Below are 18,537 nucleotides of genomic sequence, written 5' to 3'. Positions count from 1 at the left end.
TCCAACCTGGCCTGGAACCCCTCCAGGGATGGGGCAGCCACCACTGCTCTGGGCAACCTGGGCCAGGGCCTCCCCACCCTCACAGCAAAACAGTTCTTTGAATCGCAGAATGGTTTGGGTTGGAAGGGCCCATCTAGTCCACCCCCCCTGCAGGGAGCAGGGACACTTTTCAACTCAATCAAGTTGCATGTGCTAAGATCTCATCTCAATCTCCTCTTTTTCAGCTGAAAGCTGCTCTCCCTCATCTTCTCCCTCCACTCCCTCTGAAGAGCTGCTCCTCAGCTCTCCTGGAGCCCCTTTGGGCCCCCTTAGCACAGGGTCATTCCCACGGCTTCTACCTTGTGGTTGTTTCCGAGCAGCTCTCACACCTTGGCTGAGGGCAGCTGTAGCTCCATGTGGGAAGGTGAAGAGTGGAGCAGCGCTGTATGCACCTGTGCCACTGTCAGGGTCTGGGGTATGGGTTTTCCCCCTCTTTGAGCACACCAAAAGTTGTTCAGCACCCATACAAACTCAAAGCACCCCCAGCCTCTCTTCCAGGAGCAAGTTGGAGCTGGACAACCAACCCGTGTCTCCTGGTCAGTGAGGGGCAGGGGGTGCCTTTCCTTGGTACCTCCTATCTTGGAATCATTAAGGTCAGAAAAGCCCTCTCAGCTCATCCAGTCCAACCGTCAGCCCGACACCACCAGTTATGGAACCATGTCCTGGAAGTGCCACAACCATGTGTATTTTTGAACCCCTTCTGGGATGGAGACTCCACCACTTTCCTTGGCCAGCAAGTGGTTTCAATCTTCTGCTCGTGCTTTCCTCTGCTCCTTCCATCCTCCCCTCCCTCCCACCCCCTCTGCAGGCTGCGTGCTGGGGTGCTCCATGAGTTGACTGCACAGATATAATTTGTATCCTCATCTTCCTCCTCACCACTTCTGGGATGTGGGGCGGAAAGGTGTTGGGAGGGAGCTGGGAGCTGCACCTGGCAGTCGAGGTGGGGATGCAGCAGTGGCACTGAGCGCTGCAGTGCTTTCTGGTTCATGGAGAGTGAGAGCAACCGCTGAGCTCGTGTTTCCATGGAGACTCCCCAGTCCCAAGTTCTCCTCCCAGAGAGGAGACATTCCGCTTGGAGCCCAGCACTGGGCGAGCACTGGGGCTGCCCTAGCCTGCTTCACCTCTTGCTCCCTTGCTCCATGTTTGTCATCTGCTGCCCAAACCGTGTTCTTGTGCAACATCTCAGTCTGCCTTTGTTCTTGATTCCCCGGCTCGGGGAAGTTCCAGCTCTGTTTCATCGACCCTGCTTGAGGAGAAAATTGGCATCCAGGACCCTGCAGTGCAGTCAGCGGCTGCTGGGTTTGAAGACCTTTCCCTGAAGGTCATTGGAGTCATGTGGGAAATCTCAGTAAGTCCGAGCACTTGTGCAAACGTGTGATAAAGCGAGGGAGAAGAGACTTACCATTTTGCAGGAAATCAGTTTTGTTTTTGGCTCAGAACATTAAAATGTTTGATTTTGGAGCACGTGTCAACCTCCTGATCCTTCTCCTGCTCCTGTTCTCTTCTCCTTGCCCCTCAAAGCCCAGTGCCTCTGAGGCCCAGCAGCGCTTTTAATCTGTTTTCACACCCGTAGTTGTTAAATCTAGCGAGGAGCTGACTTGGGGTTTCCAGCACCTTCTTTTTGCCCTGGGTTTGAAGCCAGGTTACACCTCTGCAAGAACCAAGAGCCGTCACAGCGAGCCCATGGGTCCCAGCAGCGCTCGGGTCCCACATCCTGGACCCTCCAGGGCTCTTGGAGTTCTTCTACTCTTCGTTTAACCCTTGGGGTTTGAGCAGCTCAGGGAGGCAAGAGCATGGCTGGGGATTTGGGGCAGAAAGTGGTGAAAACAATATATATATATATATATATATATATAAAGTTTGATTTGGTTTAGCCCTGATCACACAACTCGGGTGTGAGGTTGCAGAGCAGGGTGAGGGGCTGCCCAAGGCTCTGACTTTCTCCTTCTGGACACTCCTGGGTGAACCCTGGGCACCGTTCCCAATGAAGCAGCAGCAGCAAGTGTTCAGGAATGGATTTGGCTCTTGCCCAGACCTGCAAAAACCCCTTCTCCGTGTCTGACCTGGAGAAGGATCCAGCCAGCAGCACCCGAGCACAGCACGTCTGGGGCAAAGCCCGGGCAGGTGCCCCATGGCCAGCGGCGTCAGCCCTGCTGGGCAACGGAGGGGACATGGCCAGGGCTTGCTGAGAGGGACATCTCCCACTGGATCAGGGGCTTCAAACACCATCCAATCCGGCCTGGAACCCCTCCAGGGATGGGGCAGCCACCACTGCTCTGGGCAGCCTGGGCCAGGGCCTCCCCTCCCTCATTGTGAAGAATTTCTTCCTAATGTCTCATCTAAATCTTTCCCCTCCCAATTTAAAGTCATTCCCCCTCATCCTCTCCTTGCACTCCCTGATCCAGAGCCCCTCCCCAGCTTTCCTGGACCCCTTTCAGCACTGGAAGCTGCTCTGAGTTCTGCCTGCAGCCTTCTCTTCTCCAGACTGAACAACCTCAACTCTCTCAGCCCGTCCTCGGACGGGAGATGCTCCAGCCCTCCAATCATCTCCAGAGCCTCCTCTGGACCCGTTCCAACAGCTCCACATGTCAGTCAGAATCCATCACGACACCCAGGGTCGGTCACACCAGCCGGGATCTGCCACGACAGCCGAGGGCTACCACGACACCCGGGCTCCATCACACCATCCAGGTTCCGCCGATCTCACCCTGACCCGTCAGGACAATCTTCCCTGCTCCCAGCGAGGCTGCGGGTGGAAACGGACCCAGTGGCAGCCGGGCAGCATCCACCCCCTCCCGTGGGACCGGGATGTGTATGCAGACCCCTCTCCCTCCAGAAGTGGTCACAGCCCCTCGGGGGGGGACCTGCAGGACCCCGTGTCCTCCTCCTCGGTCCCTGCAGGGGTGGTGTTGGCCACAGCGGGGCGGTGCAGCCCCAGCAACAGCGGGTCCCGTCCCCTCCCCTGCCTGGGGATCCCCCGCATCCAATCCCATCCGCATTCCATCCCATCCACGCCTCATCCCACCCCACCCCACCCCATCCTATCCCATCCGCATTCTATCCCCATCCCATCCCCACCTCATCCCAACCCATCCCCATCCCATCCCATCCCACTCCCATCCCATCCCCATCCCATCCCATCCCATCCATCCCATCCCACCCATCCCCATCCCGTCCCATCCCATCCGCATCCCCATCCCATCCCACCCCCATCCCATCCATCCCATCCCATCCATCCCCATCACATCCCATCCATCCCCATCCCATCCCACCCCCATCCCATCCCATCCATCCCATCCATTCCCCATCACATCCCATCCATCCCCATCCCCATCCCACCCCCATCCCATCCCATCCCATCCATCCCATCCCATCCATCCCCATCACATCCCATCCCCATCACATCCCATCCGCATGCCCATCCCCATCCCCATCCCGTCCCATCTGCATCCCCATCCCATCCCATCTGCACTCCCATCCCCATCCCACCCCCATCCCATCCCATCCCATCTGCACCCCCATCCCCATCCCATCCCGTCCCCATCCCGTCCCATCTGCATCCCCATCCCATCCCATGTTTCTGCACCACCCCAGGTTTCGCCTCCCCCCCCCTTTCGCTGCTGATGTTAATACACCTTTTCATTAGTATTAATTAGGATCCCACTGATGACAGCGCAATTACACCCGCGGGCTGGCTGAGACCCCGCCCCGCCCCCGCCGAGGAGGCTGCTCTGCGTTCCCACCGAACCGGGAGGATGTTCTGCTCTCCCCATCCAGGGGCTGCATCCCCGTTTTGGGCTGCATTCGGCTGATTTTGGTCCATGTCCCCTCCCCAAGCGGTGATGCCGGGAGAGCGATGCCGGTCACTCGAGCTGATCCCCTCTGCTCCCCCCTTTTCCCCCTCCCAGAGGGTATTTCGCATTCAAAGGAGCTTTTTTTTTTTCTTTTTTCTTTTAGGAGAATCGGAGTATATTTTTAGGCTTCTCCCAGAACGCGTGTGAACGCCATTAGGAGGAATCACACGCGTATGAGAAACAACTCCTTTATAGCCCATCCCATCTGTTCGCAGCTCCCCCGCAGCCCCCCCCCGGGGTGACCGAACACCCAAATTCAGAGCAAAGTCACCTAAGAAGCCACGCGGGAGCCTCCCCCGTGAGGAGGGAGAGCCCCGTCCCCTGGGATCGCTGTCATCGTCTTGTCTCGAGAGGGGAAACTGAGGCACAGCGCGGTAGAGCTGCTCGAGGTGTTGGCGCGGGGCTGGGAGCGAGTCCTGGCTCGTAGCTCTGGGGTGGCCCTGGTCCCAGACGGGGTGACTGGAGGTCCTCCCCCAGGGATTGGGGCAGCGCGGGTGTCCCAGAGCCCTGGTTCCTCTCCCCCGTCTTTCCTGAGGTGACTCCATCTGCCCCAAGATGCCCCCACCTACTGCTGCCCCTCCACCTCAGGGTCCCCCCATTGCCTCAGCTACCTTTGAGGCCCCCCACCTGCCCCAGGACCCTCCCATCTGCCCCAGGTTCCTCCCCATCTGCCCCAGGACCCTCCCATCTACTCCTGGATCCCCCCATTTGCCCCTCAGCCCCCAACACTTGCCCCTAGATTCCTCCAGTCTAACCCCTGGTCCCCCTCAGTTTGCCCCAGTCCCCTCTTTTGCCCACCCCAGTGTCCCCCATCTACTCCCAGATCCCCCCGGTCTGCCCCAGGTCCCACAGTATCTACCTCAGGGTCCCCCACCTGCCCCCAGGACCCCCATCTACCTCAGGGGACCCTCAACCTGTCCCAGTTCCCCCCAGTCTGCCCCAGAGTTCCCTCCATTTGCCCCAGTGTCTCCCATCTGTCCCAGTGCTCCCATATCTGTCACCATCCTAGCTCCCTCCCAAATGTCCCAGTGCCCCCTGTTGTGTCCCAGTTCCCCCCAATCTGTCCCTGCTCCCCCCATCTCCCCTTTCCTCTTTACCCCAGTTCCCCTCATTTGCCCCAGAGCCCCACATTCTTTCCCAGTTCTCCCCCATTTACCCCAGTTCTCCCCAAGAGACTGGGGATTCTTTCCCAGTTCCCCCATATCTGCCTCAGAGTCCCTTCCTTCAGTCCCAGTTCCCCCTTTTTCAGTCCCAGTTCCCCCTTTTTCAGTCCCAGTGTCCCCAGTCTATCCCACTTTCTCCCCATCTACCCCAGCTCCCCTCAATTCTGTCCCAGTTGCCCCCATTTATCCCTGGATCCCTCCGTTTGCCCCAATCTATCCCCATCCCCCCCATTCAGTCTCAGTGCCCCCAGTGTATCCCAGTCCCCTCCCATTTACCCCAGCTCCAGTCCAGTGTGCCCCAGTGTCCCCAGTCTCTCCTAGTCCCCCTTTTTGCCCCAGTGTCCTCAGTCGGTCCCAGTCACCTCTTCTGCCCCAGTGTTCCCAGTCCCTTCCAGCACCCCATTTACTCCAGTCCACTCCATTTTCCCCAGTGTCCCCAGTCTCTCCCAGTTCTCTCCATTTACTCCATTGTCCCCAGTCTATCCCAGTCCCCCCATTTACCCCAGTCCCCCCATTTGACCCAGTGTCCTCTATCCATCCCAGTCCACCGCTTTGCCCCAGGGTCCCCAGTCTATACCAGTTCCCCCCATTTACCCCAGCCCCCCATTTACCCCAGTGTTCCCAGTCCCTCTCAGTCTCCTCTTTTCCCCAGTCCCCCCAATCCCTCCCCCTGTTCCAGCGGTTTAGGGGCGCCTCTCCCCCGTCCCTTTTCTCCCCTTTCCCGTCTCCCCTCTCTCCCCTCTCCCCTCTCTCTTCTCCTCTCCCCTCTCTCCTCTCTCTTCTCCTCTCCTCTCCCCTCCCCTCTCCCTTCTCCCCCCCTCTCCCCTCTCTCTTCTCTCCCCCTTCTCTCTCCCCTTTCCTCTCCCCTCTCCCCTCTCCCCCCTCCCCCCGCTGTCCCCCCGCCCCCCGCGGGCGGCACAAAGCGCAGCCCCCGCTCCGCCCCCGCCGCCGCCGCGCCCGCAGCGCTGCTCGCGGCACCACGATGCGCGGGGAGCCGGGGCTGCGGGGCCTCGCCGCGCTGCTGCTGCTGCCGCTGCTGCTGCCGGGCACCGCCACCGTGAGTGCCGCACCGGGGGCCGCCGCCGGCACCGGGCGGGGGGCGGCTGGGGGGGGGGCCGGACCGGCACCGGGGGCTGCGAGCCGGGGGGCTGCGACCGGCGTCTTGTAGGGCATCGGCACCGGGAGCGACGCTGCGGGGCTGGGACCGGGCGAGCACCGGCACCGGGCTGGGGGCGCTGCGACCGGCATCGTGCGGAGATCGGCATCGGCACCGGCACCGGGCGGGGGGCGGCTGAGACCGGGGGGGCTCCACCGGCATCGTGCGAGCATCGGTACCGGGCGGGGGGCGCTGGGGCCGGGGAGCTGGGACCGGCACCGGTACCGGGGGGGTGGGACTGGCACCGAGCGGGAACTGGGGGGCTGGGACCGGCATCGTTCTGGGCATCCGCACCGGGACCGGCACCGGGCTGGGGGCGGCTGGAACCGGGAGGGCTGGGACAGGCATCATGCGGGCACCGGCGGATGAGACCGGCACCGGGCTGTGGAAGCTGGGACCCGGGGGCTGCGAGCGGCATCGTGTGGGGCACCGGCACCGGGCGGGGGCGGCTGGAACCGGGGGGCTGGGACCGGCATCGTGCGAGCATCCCTACCGGGTGGGGGGCGCCGGGACCGGCATCGTGCGGGGGCGGCTGGAACCGAGAGGGCTGGGACAGGCACCGGTACCGGGTTGGGGGGGCTGCGACCGGGATCGTGCGGGCATCGACACCGGGATCGGGGCTTGGACCGTGGGGAGGGGGGAGACCGGCAACGCGCGGGGACCGGGGGGTACTGGGACCGGCATCGTATGGGCACGGGGACCGGGCATGGGAAACCGGTACCCGTACCGGCACCGTGTGTGCCCCGGGCGGGGCGCTGGCACGGTGTGGAGACCGGTACGGGGGGTCTGGCAGCGGGAGGAGGGGGCGAACCGGCCCCGGCATCGTTCGGGGGGTGCGGCACGGGCTGAGGGCGTGGAACCGGCACCAGCACCGGGGGGGCGAGAGTACCGGGGGGCACCAGCGTCACCAGCCCGTGTTACTGGGACCGGCATCGGCTGTGGAGCGGCACTGGGTGGGAGTGTCACCGCGCTGCGACCCACACTGCGCGGGTACCGGTACTGGGATGGGGAGGGGGGATGCGGGAGCAGCCCCGAATGTGGATCGGTCGCAGGGCAGGGAAAGGGGGGGCTGGCAGCCGCAGCCGGGGGGTGACCCGGAGCCTGCACCCCTTGCTGGAGGCCCTGGGACTGCAGCACCCCGCTTTGGGGCGGGGGTCCCGAGGGGTTCCGCTCCCCAGCACCCCGCTCCGTGTCCTCCTGCCCCCCCCCTCCCCATCCGAAGCCCCCCGGGGGTGCCGGGCCCGGCCCTGGCTGTGGGGAGGGGGCTGCAGACAGATGCCGTTTGAAGGTCGTAGGGAAACGCCTTCAAAACAACCCCGCTGGGAGAAGAGGGTGGAAAATCTCGCTCCTGCTTTCCAGTGGCAGAAGAAACTTGAGGAGGGGGATTTGCCCCATCCCTGCCCACTCCCAGGAATCTCCCTTGCCCCCCCAAGCCCTGAGCAGGGGAAGGGGCAGGTGAGCCCTGACTGCTGCTCACGCTCGTCCCAGGTTTCCCAGCCCCGCTCTCGGGAGGGGGTTCGGATGTTGTTGGGTGGAAGGAGTCTGTGGTTCCCAAAGCCACTTCTCCCCACTGCCGAAGCTGGGGAGCCTCCACCGGAGCCACTTGGGCTGCCCTGCACAGCCTCGTGCCACACGAGCCGTGTGGAGAGCGTTTGGGGGACCCAGGATGGCTTTCTGGGGCGCTGGCTGTTACGTGATGCTCTCCAGCAAGGATCCTCCTGCAGCCAGGAGATGCTCCTGCCACGCAACCGGTTGCACACCAGGGTCTTGGGCGAAGCAGCCACTCCAGGAGGAATGGGAGGAAGGCTGCCTCCTCCTCCTCTTTTAAGAGGGAAGCATCCCAAGCCCTGGCTGATGGCACACTCTGCTGCATTTTCCTAGCCCAGAGCTCTTCCCCATCCTCCTGGGGCTCCGGTTTGTGGGTGCCGCAGGCTGGCACCCCTATTTCTGCGGGGCAGTGGGTGCACACAGAGGGTTCACTTGGCTTTCCTGGCAGCAGTCACTCCCCTTCCCGAAGAGCCAGCTGCAACTTTGGTGTTTCTGAGGACGCTGCTGAGCCTTTATTGAGAAGACCATCGGCTGTGTGATTTATTCTTTCCAAGCAGTGATAAATATTGTGGCTCCCAGCGCTGCTGCTTACACAGGGCATCAAAAGGCGGTTTATTAAGCTGAATATTGCGCTTTGCCATTGATCTGGGGAAGTCGGAGCTCCCCTGGCAGCTCCCCCTCCATCGCAGGGCGCCCCCGGCAGTGAGAGGTGTGTGCGACCATACCAGCGTCTCCATCAGCTGCGATGAGTGTGCAGTCAGCTGCTTGGGCACTCGCTCCCTTCCCCAAATAAGCTTTTCCCCTTCCCCATTTGGGGCATTTCAGTTGCTGGTGGACGGCGATGCAAGTCGATGCAAAGGATGCACCAGGATGGGAAGCAGTGATTGTGGAACAGCTCTGGAGCATCCCAGCTGGCTGCTAGGGCAAAGGGACGGGGGATGGATTTGGGGACCCCATCCCCCTGGCGCAGTTGTGCGGGCAGCTGGGGTGATGATGTGCCACTTCTTCATCCCTTTTCTGGAGCAGCACCCAGAGAATTAATTTATTAATGTTTGCATTGTGGAGAATGAACAAAAAGCTCTGGTTCCCGTTGGCCTCGAGCCCACGAGCTCCCTGGGATGGGCCCAGTGCCCCGTCTCCTGTTCCCAGCCTTGGAGAGCACGGAGGGACAGGGGGCCACCGGCCTTGGGACAGTGAGTGTTTGGGAACGTAATGAGTCTCCTGGGACTTGGTGCTTCCCTTTGATCTCGTGGTGCTGTCATCCCTCCTGGCCCTGGGTTTGGGGAAGCCGGGATCAGTCCCGCTGGGATCGGTTGCCTTAACCCTTCGTGTGCCTCCATGGGAGCTCTGTGGGGTGAGGTCCCCTGCCAAGACCTGATCCTGGCTGGGTTTTCCTGACAGCAACACAGTCACGCAGGTTTGGTTTTGGCCAGGATTCCCCAGGGCTATGAAGTTCACGAGCTCACCCTGCTGACCCCATCCCCTGCCTCGTCGAGTTGGAGTGGGCTGTGGAACAGTTTGAGAGAGGATGAGGTCTGGATCTGTTTGAGACATGCAGGCAGCGCAGTGGCGAGGAGCCCCACAGCAGCTGTGCCCATAGTGGGGGTGAGCTCAACCACTTAATAGACACCTGAGAATCCAAGAGCGGGCTGTTTTCTGTGTGGCAGAGAGAGCTGGCTGCTCCCCACCCACAGACCACCCACGGGCCGAGAAGGTTGCTCCTTCCTCCTCCTATTCCTCCTCCTGCAGGGCTTTGGTGGGGAATTGGGATGCTGGCAGCTGAGCGGCATCCGGGGATGGTTTTGGGCCGGGGCAGAGGGCAGCGCCGGGCAGCCCTGCGCACGTTAATTCGATGCAGGCGGAGAGTGGGCTGATGAGCTTTATTCAGCGAGGGTGGCCGGCACGCTGGGCTGTGGCGAGGTGCCAGGGCAGCAGGAGCTGCCAGCTGTGGGACCGTCCCAGTCCGGGCACCCAGAGTCCCTCTCTGGGGAAGGATGCTTTGCCTCCGCCCTGGCTGGCAGAGCTGCGAGCTTAGGGATCAACTCATCACCTTAATTACTGAGAGCATTGATTAGCTGTAACCTTTCCACAGGTCCCGGCTGTTCACGTGTCCCTGCTGGAGCTTTGCCTGGGACGGCTCGGGCACTGGCTGCTTTGCGACCAGCCTCATCCTGCTCCGCTTTGCAGAGTGTTGGGGCAGTGATTTTGATTTAGTTCTGGTGTGTGTTTCCACAGGGCTCTCCCAGCGAGGCTCAGTCTGCGATGGCATTGTTTGCTCCTTGCAATCCCTTAAAATCCAGCCTTGGCACAATCCAGAGGGATGATGGGGAATGTGGGAACCCAGAGAAGCCCCTGCAGAGCTTTGGAGTGGAGGATGAACACCCCTTTGCAGTGGATTTGGGGGTTCCCAGCACCTCCACAGCTCTGGGTCCCACCAGTACCAGTGTGGGGTCTTGGGGATTGCAGGGCACCCTTGTTCCCACAGTATTTGCCAGTGGTCTGGGGTCAGCAGCTCCAGTGGAGCTGCCTGGTCTTGGATCCAGAGAGTATTTTTCCCCTCCAAGGTTTGTGGGTGCTCTGGGGGCTGCTGTGAAATTGTGATGAGTTTGCTAGAACTCAGCCTGGCTACAGGGTGGGTGGATTTGAGCTCTCTGGTGTGAGCTTGGGTAACCAGTAGGGACATTCCAGCTGTCCCCATCCAGCCATGCTCAGCACCCGGCTCCTTCCTCTGATGAACAAGAGGTGAAGAAAGGTTATGGAGAGAAAGTGAGCAATAATGATAATAATAATAGATTCCCAGAGCTTCTTGAGGAGTGCAGCGTCCTCCAGCTGCTGGCACCTCCTGTCCCTGCCTGCACATGGTGTGGGCGAAGTGGGAGTTAAGCCCCCAAGTGTTCTTCAGGCTCCTTTTCCCTTTGGAAGAGCAGCCAGGAGACACTCACGGCAGCCCTGGGAGACGGCAGCCAGGCCAAGGGAATGACCGTCCCTCGTGCAACGTGAGCCGGGTACCAAACTTCTGGGAAGGCACTGAACCAGGGGCTGTGCCCTAGGAGATGGGAGTCTGTCCCTTCCTGAACCTTTAAAGACTTTAGAATAGTTTTATGTTGAGGCATTAATTCTGTACCCACATTTTCTTCCCACTGCGCTTTCCCTATGCTCAGGGCAGGGCGGGGAGGCCAGGTCCGATCGCATCCTTGCACCATGCATGGCTCTGGATGTGTTTCTTTGCTTTTATTCTGCTCCCTGATGTACGAGCCAGGTGCTCAGCATCTCTGCACACCCAGCCTCGGTGCCCAGGAGATGGGAAGCAAATATTTGGCAGGAATGCCCTTCAGCACATGTCTTGGCATCATGTGGGAGCAGGGGACAGGTACCTTCCTTGGACCTGTGGTCCTTGGCATCCCTCGGCATCCCTCAGTATCCTCCTCACTCCAGTTAATGCCTGCATGAGGCTCCTTTGGCTCTGGACCCCCGGAAGCTGCTGGAAAAGCATTTATTCTGACAAAGAGTGATGCTATTGAGCATCTTGTGGGCAGAAAGGACGATGTGCCTCTGTTTTTCACCCCGGTGGTGTCAGCCTGGCCCTGGCAGAAGATGCTCGTCCCTCCCACCCACCCGTGTCCCTAGGGATGGTGCCACAACTCATATATAGAGGGAGGAACGGTGGCTGCTGGAGAGGTTTTCTCACTGTTTCCGTCCTTGCTTTGTGCTTTTTCCTGTTCCCTTGATGCGGTACTTTATAGTAGAGAGAAATAATTTGCCATTGGGAGTGTCCAGCAGTGCTTCGCCTCCCCTGGCCGCGGCTTTTGCTGTCTCCAGCCAGCGTCTGGCGCTGGGGAGAGCGGAGGTGGGAGGAAGGGCAGTGGGGCGAAACAGAGGGCTTTTTGTGGCAGTGCTTACATCTTTCTCAGTTAATTAATCTGACATTTATGCCAAGCTTCTCGTGCAAAGCTGTTGAGCGTTTTTGCGACCTTCATGTGCACAGTGTGGGGCAAAGGGCCCTTCTTTGTGCCCAGCCTTGTGGGGCAGGATGGGAGCTGCTGGGAATCAAGGCACGGGGTAGGATGAGGCTGGATACAGACAGATGGCAGATCCCGGAGGAGCCAAACTGTGCCTCCTTGCACTGACTGCCCCCTCAAAATGTACCTTTGGGGTCCTGCTGTGGTTGGGAAGGAATAGGATTGCACCTAGGGCCATGTGAGTGGCAAAAGGATCTTGGTTTTGCCCTTTTAGAGCTTATTCTTTCAAGGCTTTTTGTTAAAATTGACTCAAGGGGTTAATTCTGATCCTGGTTAATTCAGTGTTTAACCCGATTTGGGAGTGAACAGCAATGGGGTACCGCTGTGGTCCCCACCATGGGAGTGATGCTCTCCGGACTATGCATTCTCCTTTTCCACCTTGACATCCCAGAATAGGAGATTTCACCTCTCTCTGGTCTGGATTGGGATGTTTACTCTGCCCTGGCCATGCGATGTGCTCCTGCCAAGACAGAGGCCGTGTGTGTTTACATCTCTGTGGCCACGATGCAAAGCATCTCCCTCTCTCGGAACAGCTTGGCCGCGGCTCAAACTATTTATTTCAAGATAAAAATAACAGCAGCAACCTCAGGGCTGCTGCTTCTCTCCCAGCTGATGGCAAAACAAGGATTATTTGAGCAAAAGAGGGGCAGAAAACCTCACTCTGGGGAGCGTGGATGTGTCCCCACTGCTGCTGCCCCAATGGGAGACCAAATTGGGCCCCATCAGGGTGGAGGAGGCTGGGACCAGGGAGCAGCAGTGTCTCTCAGGCGGCACGGAGCACAACTTGTTGGCAAAACAGCTTGATTTGCCAAAAAATGCTGTTTACTGGAGGAGGGGAATGAAGCTATTTCATGAGCCGCGTTGGTTGGGCTGAATAACTGCAGAGGAGAGCGTGCAGTCCTGAGCGTGAGTTTGGCTTAGGCTATAAGTGATGCTCGCGTTGCCAAGTGTCGAGAATAGAGCGGAATGGTGTGTTTTGCGGGAAAGAGAGTGGGAGTTTTGGTCCAAAATGAGCATTTTAAAAAAAAAATCTTACTTATTTCTTTATTTTTTTTGCAAGGAAAGCTAGAACTGAACAGAAAGGCTCAGTGTTCCTCTCCTGCCCCAAAGCAGTTTTCCCTGCAGAGGCAGCAAGTGATATTGGCACGGAGCATGCAAGGAGCTTTACCACGCAAAATGAGGTGTCAATCCACCATTTCCAGCTCATTTAAGGCTAATTTAGGTCCGCCAGGGTCCTACAAATTTTCTGGGTGCTGCCTGTCCTAGGGATGTCTGTTGTGTCCTGAGATGCTGCTGGGAAGCTTCTCTGCTGCAGCCCATAAAGATTACTCAGATAAAGCTGGAATAATGCATTTGATTCCCATTTTGGTTTTTTTTTTTGGCGAGTAGCATCATCCAGCCTTTAATTTTTCTTCTCCCTGGCCCATGGGCTGTACCTGCGCTCGCTCAGCATGAGGTGAGGATGGTGTGGCCATCTCCTGCCACTGGGGTGAGGGTATTTAAAAGCTGGAGCTGAGATTCACTGGAGATGGCACTTATGGGGAGCGTGGGGAGGAGGCAGGGACCAGCACTTAAACCGCTCTGAAGCCCTGGCTCTGGCCCAGTGGAAAAACCCAGAGCTGCCAGGTATTTGTTGATGAAATGGCATGATTTTATGCAGCTCTGGCAATGCTTTAACCCGCGCCCGGCAGACTGGTCTGAGCGTGAGGTTCCCTTTTTTGGAGGTGCCGTGTGAGACAGCCACCGCATCCCGGTGACTTCGGGGTGCGTTGGTGCTTGGCCGGTGTCGCCGCTCCCTCTCCTCACCTCCCCCTCTATGCTAAATAATGCAGAATATAATAAATCCACTTTGCAGGGTGCTCCCTTCCACCTGAGGCTTGATGAGCTTGGCTCACCTCGAGCTTGGGTGCCAGGGGGCTGTGACCTGGAGCACCCACACCTCGTGCTCCTGTGCACTAGTGAGTGCTAATTAAGCCCTAATTAGCTACCAGTGCTTGCCACTCAGTGCCCCGCCAGTGTGCATGGCTCGTGCCCTGTGCGGTGCTGCCATTGGCCTCTGTCAGAGGATGATTACAAACCTCCCGTGCAAACCTGAGGGGAATCCTGGTGTTAATTATGCTGGTGTTAATTAGGACGTGTGCCAGCATTTATTTGGAGGTGTTCAAGGCCAGGTTGGATGAAGCTTTGAGAAGCCTGGTATAGTGGGAGGTGTCCCTGCCCATGGCACGAGGTGGAACTGAATGGGCTTTAAGGTCCCTTCCAACTCAACTAATCTATGATTCTACGACTAAACAATGCCTTCAGTCCCTGTTTTGATGCCCAGGTCCTCAAGTGCAGCGACCTGGAATAAAATGGGGTCCTGTTCTGGGCTCAGTGGCTGTGGGGCATTGCCATCCCACCAGGCTCCCTGTGACCCACAAGTGCCGGAGGATGCCAGCTGGGATGCTCAGGTGAGCAAAGCTGCCTGCGATGTGGCGCCTGGCAGCAGCCAGACTCTGTAATTCATTGTTTTAGTTGTCTCCTGGCATGGCAAAGAGTTGTTTCTCCCTGTTTATCAGTAAATAATAGTTTTGGGTGCATCTTGCTCATTAGCTGCCTGGCAAGCTGCAATTAAGCTGTAAGAGAGGGCTGTAGGGAGATTTGGGAAGCTGGTGGGGCTCCTCAGGGTGTCCCCTGAGGCACTGGAGCATCTCCTGCTGTGTGGGGGTGTCAGGGCTGGGGGGGCTTGTGCTGCTGGGCAGGACCCCATAGAGTTCTGGGGTGTTAGTTATGAGCCGCATCCTTCAGTGCTGGAACTGGGACAGCGCAGCTGGTTCTCCCTCTTGCCGTGAGCTGGGATTCATTAATGCCTGTTCTGCCAACCCAAGGTGCCCATCCCATCTCCAGGCTGCAGCGTTTAAAGCTGTGCACAGAACCTTGCAGCATCGGTCATGCCATCCCTAATGTCCCTACGCAGATGTCCTTAAAGCCACTATGGGTGATCTCCAGGGATGTTCATGCAGGGGTGGATGGGTGTGCTCCATGCCAGGGGCAAGATTGCAGCCCTGGTCCTGCATGGGAACAGGTCCTGGCTGTGGACCATGCTGAATCCCTTTATTTCCCATGCTGCAAGCCCTTCAAACACCCAGCCAAAGACTGGAGGAGGAGAAGAGTGGGAGGGAAGGTTTTGCTGTGTGGTAGACGATAGAGGGAACCCATTAAACGTAGTGCGGGGATTGGGTGGGCACAGCTGGGTTACCCGTTACCCTGGTCCCCGTCCCTGGAGGATCATCCTTGTGGGGATGTACACATCTCTTGGGCAGCCTGATCTGGTGGGATGTCCCTGCCTATGGCAGGGGGTTGGAACTAGATGATCCTTAAGGTCCCTTCCAACCCAAACTATTCTATGATTGCTATGGTGGTGGCACCCACAACATCTGGAGCGGCTGTGCCTCCTTGCCTTTGGACTGAGCTCAAGCTCAAGTGCCTCCTTACTCTGGTACTAAAAAAGGGCTGCAAAGAGTCAGCAGGAGGATGTGCCAATGGGGTCTGCATCCTTGGAGCAAGAAACTCCCCTCTGCTGGCCTGAAATCTTCTGGATCCCTCAGCTGTTCACGGAATGTCCCTGCTACCCACGTGGTCACCCAGCCAGGGACATGCATGCAAACGATGCTGTTTCCAGCATTTGGGCTTGTTTCGCAGACAACCAGCCTTTGTTTCTGTCTGTAGCATCCCAAACGAGGCCCAGAAATATCCCACTAGGGGCGCGTCCTTTGAGTATTTTTGAAGAAGTGTGTGTGTTGGGGAAAGCCTGGCCAGGCTCTGGATGCAGCAATGCAGCTTCAAACGCACCCCGACCCAAGAGGAAACTGGAATTACACTGGCTGGAAAGGGAAGGCAGCAGGCAGGGGGCAGCTAGGGCTGAAGTAAGCAACAACTTTGTCTCCTGCCTACCTCCTTCCAGAAGAATGAGGTTTTTTGGGGTCTAAACTGTGACTTTTTGGCTCTAAATGCCTGGGGCTGTCTCCTTGGGATGCTTCTGTCCAGCTGATGGGCGCTCTGGATTTGTGCTGAGTTAAAAGCAGCAGCAAAGGGACTGGGGAGAATCAGCCCTGTGGGCTCCTCTGTGTGGACACTAATACAATATTTGGTGGAAAGAGTTTATTTCCAATGTTTTTCCAAGGAACTTTTTTGCTGCTTCGTCCCACCAACCTGCTGTGAGGCTGAGGATCTGACTGGGGCCATCCCAGCTGTAAAGCACCTGTCGGTACAGGAGAAGGTCCCAGGAACCCGAAAGTGGATTTTTTTCCCTTGTGACCCAGCTCCAAATTTGCTCTCACAGCTCCAGCAGAAGCAAAGAATGTGGGTAATTCCAGGTGCTGTGCATGCTGGTGCCATAGCTCCTGGATAAAAAGCATTACTGATTCCGTGCTGGCCAGCTTCATGCTGCTAGCGATGCTGGGGATGCTGGGACAGAGAAGAACCACAGAATCAGAATCGCTAGGTTAGAAAAGACCTTGGAGATCATCAAGCCCAACTGTACCTGTCCCCTGCTAAACCATATCCCTGAGCACCTTGTCTACCCATCTTTTGAACCCCTCCAGGGATGGGGACTCCATCACCTCTCTGCACAGCCTCTGCCGGTGCCTGAGAACCCTTTCAGTGAAGAGATTTTTCCTGATACCCAATCTGAACCCACCCTGGTGCAACTTGAGTGATAGGACCATTCCCTCTGGTCCTATCACTTGGGCAAAGAGACGCAGAGCAGCTGCTTTCCGTCAGGCAGGGTTGGGGTGCAAAGCCCCCACGCTCCTGACTTGCCCCTGTCCCTGCTTGGCTCCCGCCAGGATTTTTGCATCCCCTGGCTCAGGAAATGGCTGCTGCCTGCAGGCAGCCCATCCTCCTCCACCCCATCCCTCTCCCCCCTGTATTTTCCTCCCTTCAACAGAAGGGCTTTGCCTGATGGACTATATTAAAGTCAGGACATGAGGAGGACAAGCTGGTAGCAATTAGGCTGCGTGAGCCCTCCCCAAGCTGAGCATGTAAGAGGAGCAGGGCTGGATGCCAAGGTTTTGGGAGAAGGGACCATTTTCCCCCTTCTATTCCACTTTTTTTGCAGCAGATGAGAGGTAGGGTGAATCTCCCATCGCCTAGGAAATTGTCTTGATGCAATGAGTTGGGCGCCTGCTTTTTTGACTAGGAGGTGTAGACCAGCAGCTGGGTGGTTTCTCAGCCTCTCAGCTCTACTGCTCATCCAGATTTGGCGCAAACCCACCAAATCTATCCCAAACCTCCTGACCCCCAGCAGGCGAGTGTCCCACCCCTTCTCTCCCAGGGCAGTGCTGATGGTTTCTGGGTTGATCTTGGTTGCCAGGGAGGATGCTCAACCCAGCACCAACTTCCCTGCTGCAGGCATGGGCTGGATCCTGCCTCTGCCGGTGCAATTCCAACTGCTCCCGGTGAGCACAGTAGGAGTTTGCATCCAGTTATAAATATCTTGGAGTCCCCAAAGGGTTTAGGCACTATATATAGGTTTTCTGCAGCAGAAAGACATCTTGAATGGAGGCCGGGTGGTGGGATCTCCTGCTTCCTTCTAGGAATGGAAGGAAGGAGAGGACACAATGCAGTGGGATGATGGCTTTCCATGTGGATGTGGGGCTGAATCCTCTCCCTGTGGCCAGTGTCCCCGTCCCTTTGTGCCCTGTCCCTGGCAGCGCCCAGCTGCTCCGCTCCAGGTCTTGCTTACACTGAGCATCAGCCAAAGTTGCTTGTCTGAGAGTAGAGAAAAGGGACATAAAACATTTATAGCCCTTGAAAATCGTCAAGGAAATGTCTGTCTCAGTTAAAATAGCAAGAGCAATTAGAGGTAAAAAAAAACACCCAAACCAACAACACGGTTTGTGTGTTATTCCAGCTCTTTTCTGAGTGCTTCCCGTCCTCAGCCAGGGTTACAGGCTCCCTTCTCCTCCTCTCATCTCCCATGGTGGTGGTTCTGGGGGATGGGGCAAGATCCAACCCCTCCTCCCATCGCCAGGAGCACCAAACCCATCTGAAACCCCATTTTTTTGGCTCTCCCAAGCACATTAAAAACCCACTCTTGACTTAAAATGAACGGGGACCAAGAAGTTAATTGAGTTCCTTCTTCTTTTTGGTGTTTGCAGTGCTGCTGGAGCGAGGTTGGTGTCTCCTGTGTGTCTCTGGACACTGTTAATTAGGGAAGTCCCAAGCTTGAACTTCCCCAGTGCTGTTTCCAGCTTCAGTGGGTTTTATCGTGTGAGAACAGGTCCTTCCCCTCCCCGGGCTGCAGTGGGACCAAGGACAGGGCAGGAGATGAAGGAAAACAGATGCTCCAAAGGGAACAGGCTGAATCCCATGGGTAAGGGGAATTTCGATGTTGCTTTATTTGACCCAGTATCTTCCAGGAAAAAGAAAAATCCCCATTTCTCCAGTGGGCAGCGGGGCTCGAGGATTGGGCTTGTTTTGTAGAATCATAAAATTGTTATGGTTGGAAAAGCCCTCTAAGATCAACCAGCCCAACCCCCTCAGCCTGCTTAGCCATATCCCACAGTGTTGTGTCCACACGTATTTTGACCCCCTCCAGGGATGGAGACTTCCCCACTGCCCTGGGCAGCCTCTGCCAGGGCTTCACCACTCCTTCACTGAGGACATTTTTCCTAATCTCCAGTCTAAACCTTCCCTGGTGCAACTTGAGACCATTTCTTCTCATCCAATCACCTGTTATTTAGAAGAGTTACTTGTTTGCTCAAACCTTGCCCATC

The 18,537-nt window shown here is 57.6% G+C and overlaps 1 protein-coding gene across 1 annotated transcript in view; it reads left to right on the top strand.

The window, feature by feature from the left end:
• The first annotated feature begins 5,985 nt into the window (after positions 1-5,985).
• Positions 5,986-18,537, top strand: part of SDC3 (syndecan 3) — a 45,400-nt gene continuing 32,848 nt past the window's right edge. The window contains exon 1 of the mRNA XM_054086276.1: positions 5,986-6,113. Within this exon, the coding sequence (XP_053942251.1) occupies positions 6,039-6,113 (75 nt within the window). The 5' untranslated portion in view covers positions 5,986-6,038. The remainder of the gene's footprint in view (positions 6,114-18,537) is intronic.

The sequence above is a fragment of the Cuculus canorus genome, chromosome 22 (assembly GCF_017976375.1).
Source record: "Cuculus canorus isolate bCucCan1 chromosome 22, bCucCan1.pri, whole genome shotgun sequence".
In the NCBI taxonomy this organism is placed as follows: domain Eukaryota; kingdom Metazoa; phylum Chordata; class Aves; order Cuculiformes; family Cuculidae; genus Cuculus; species Cuculus canorus.
This window is presented reverse-complemented; position numbering and strand designations above follow the sequence as displayed.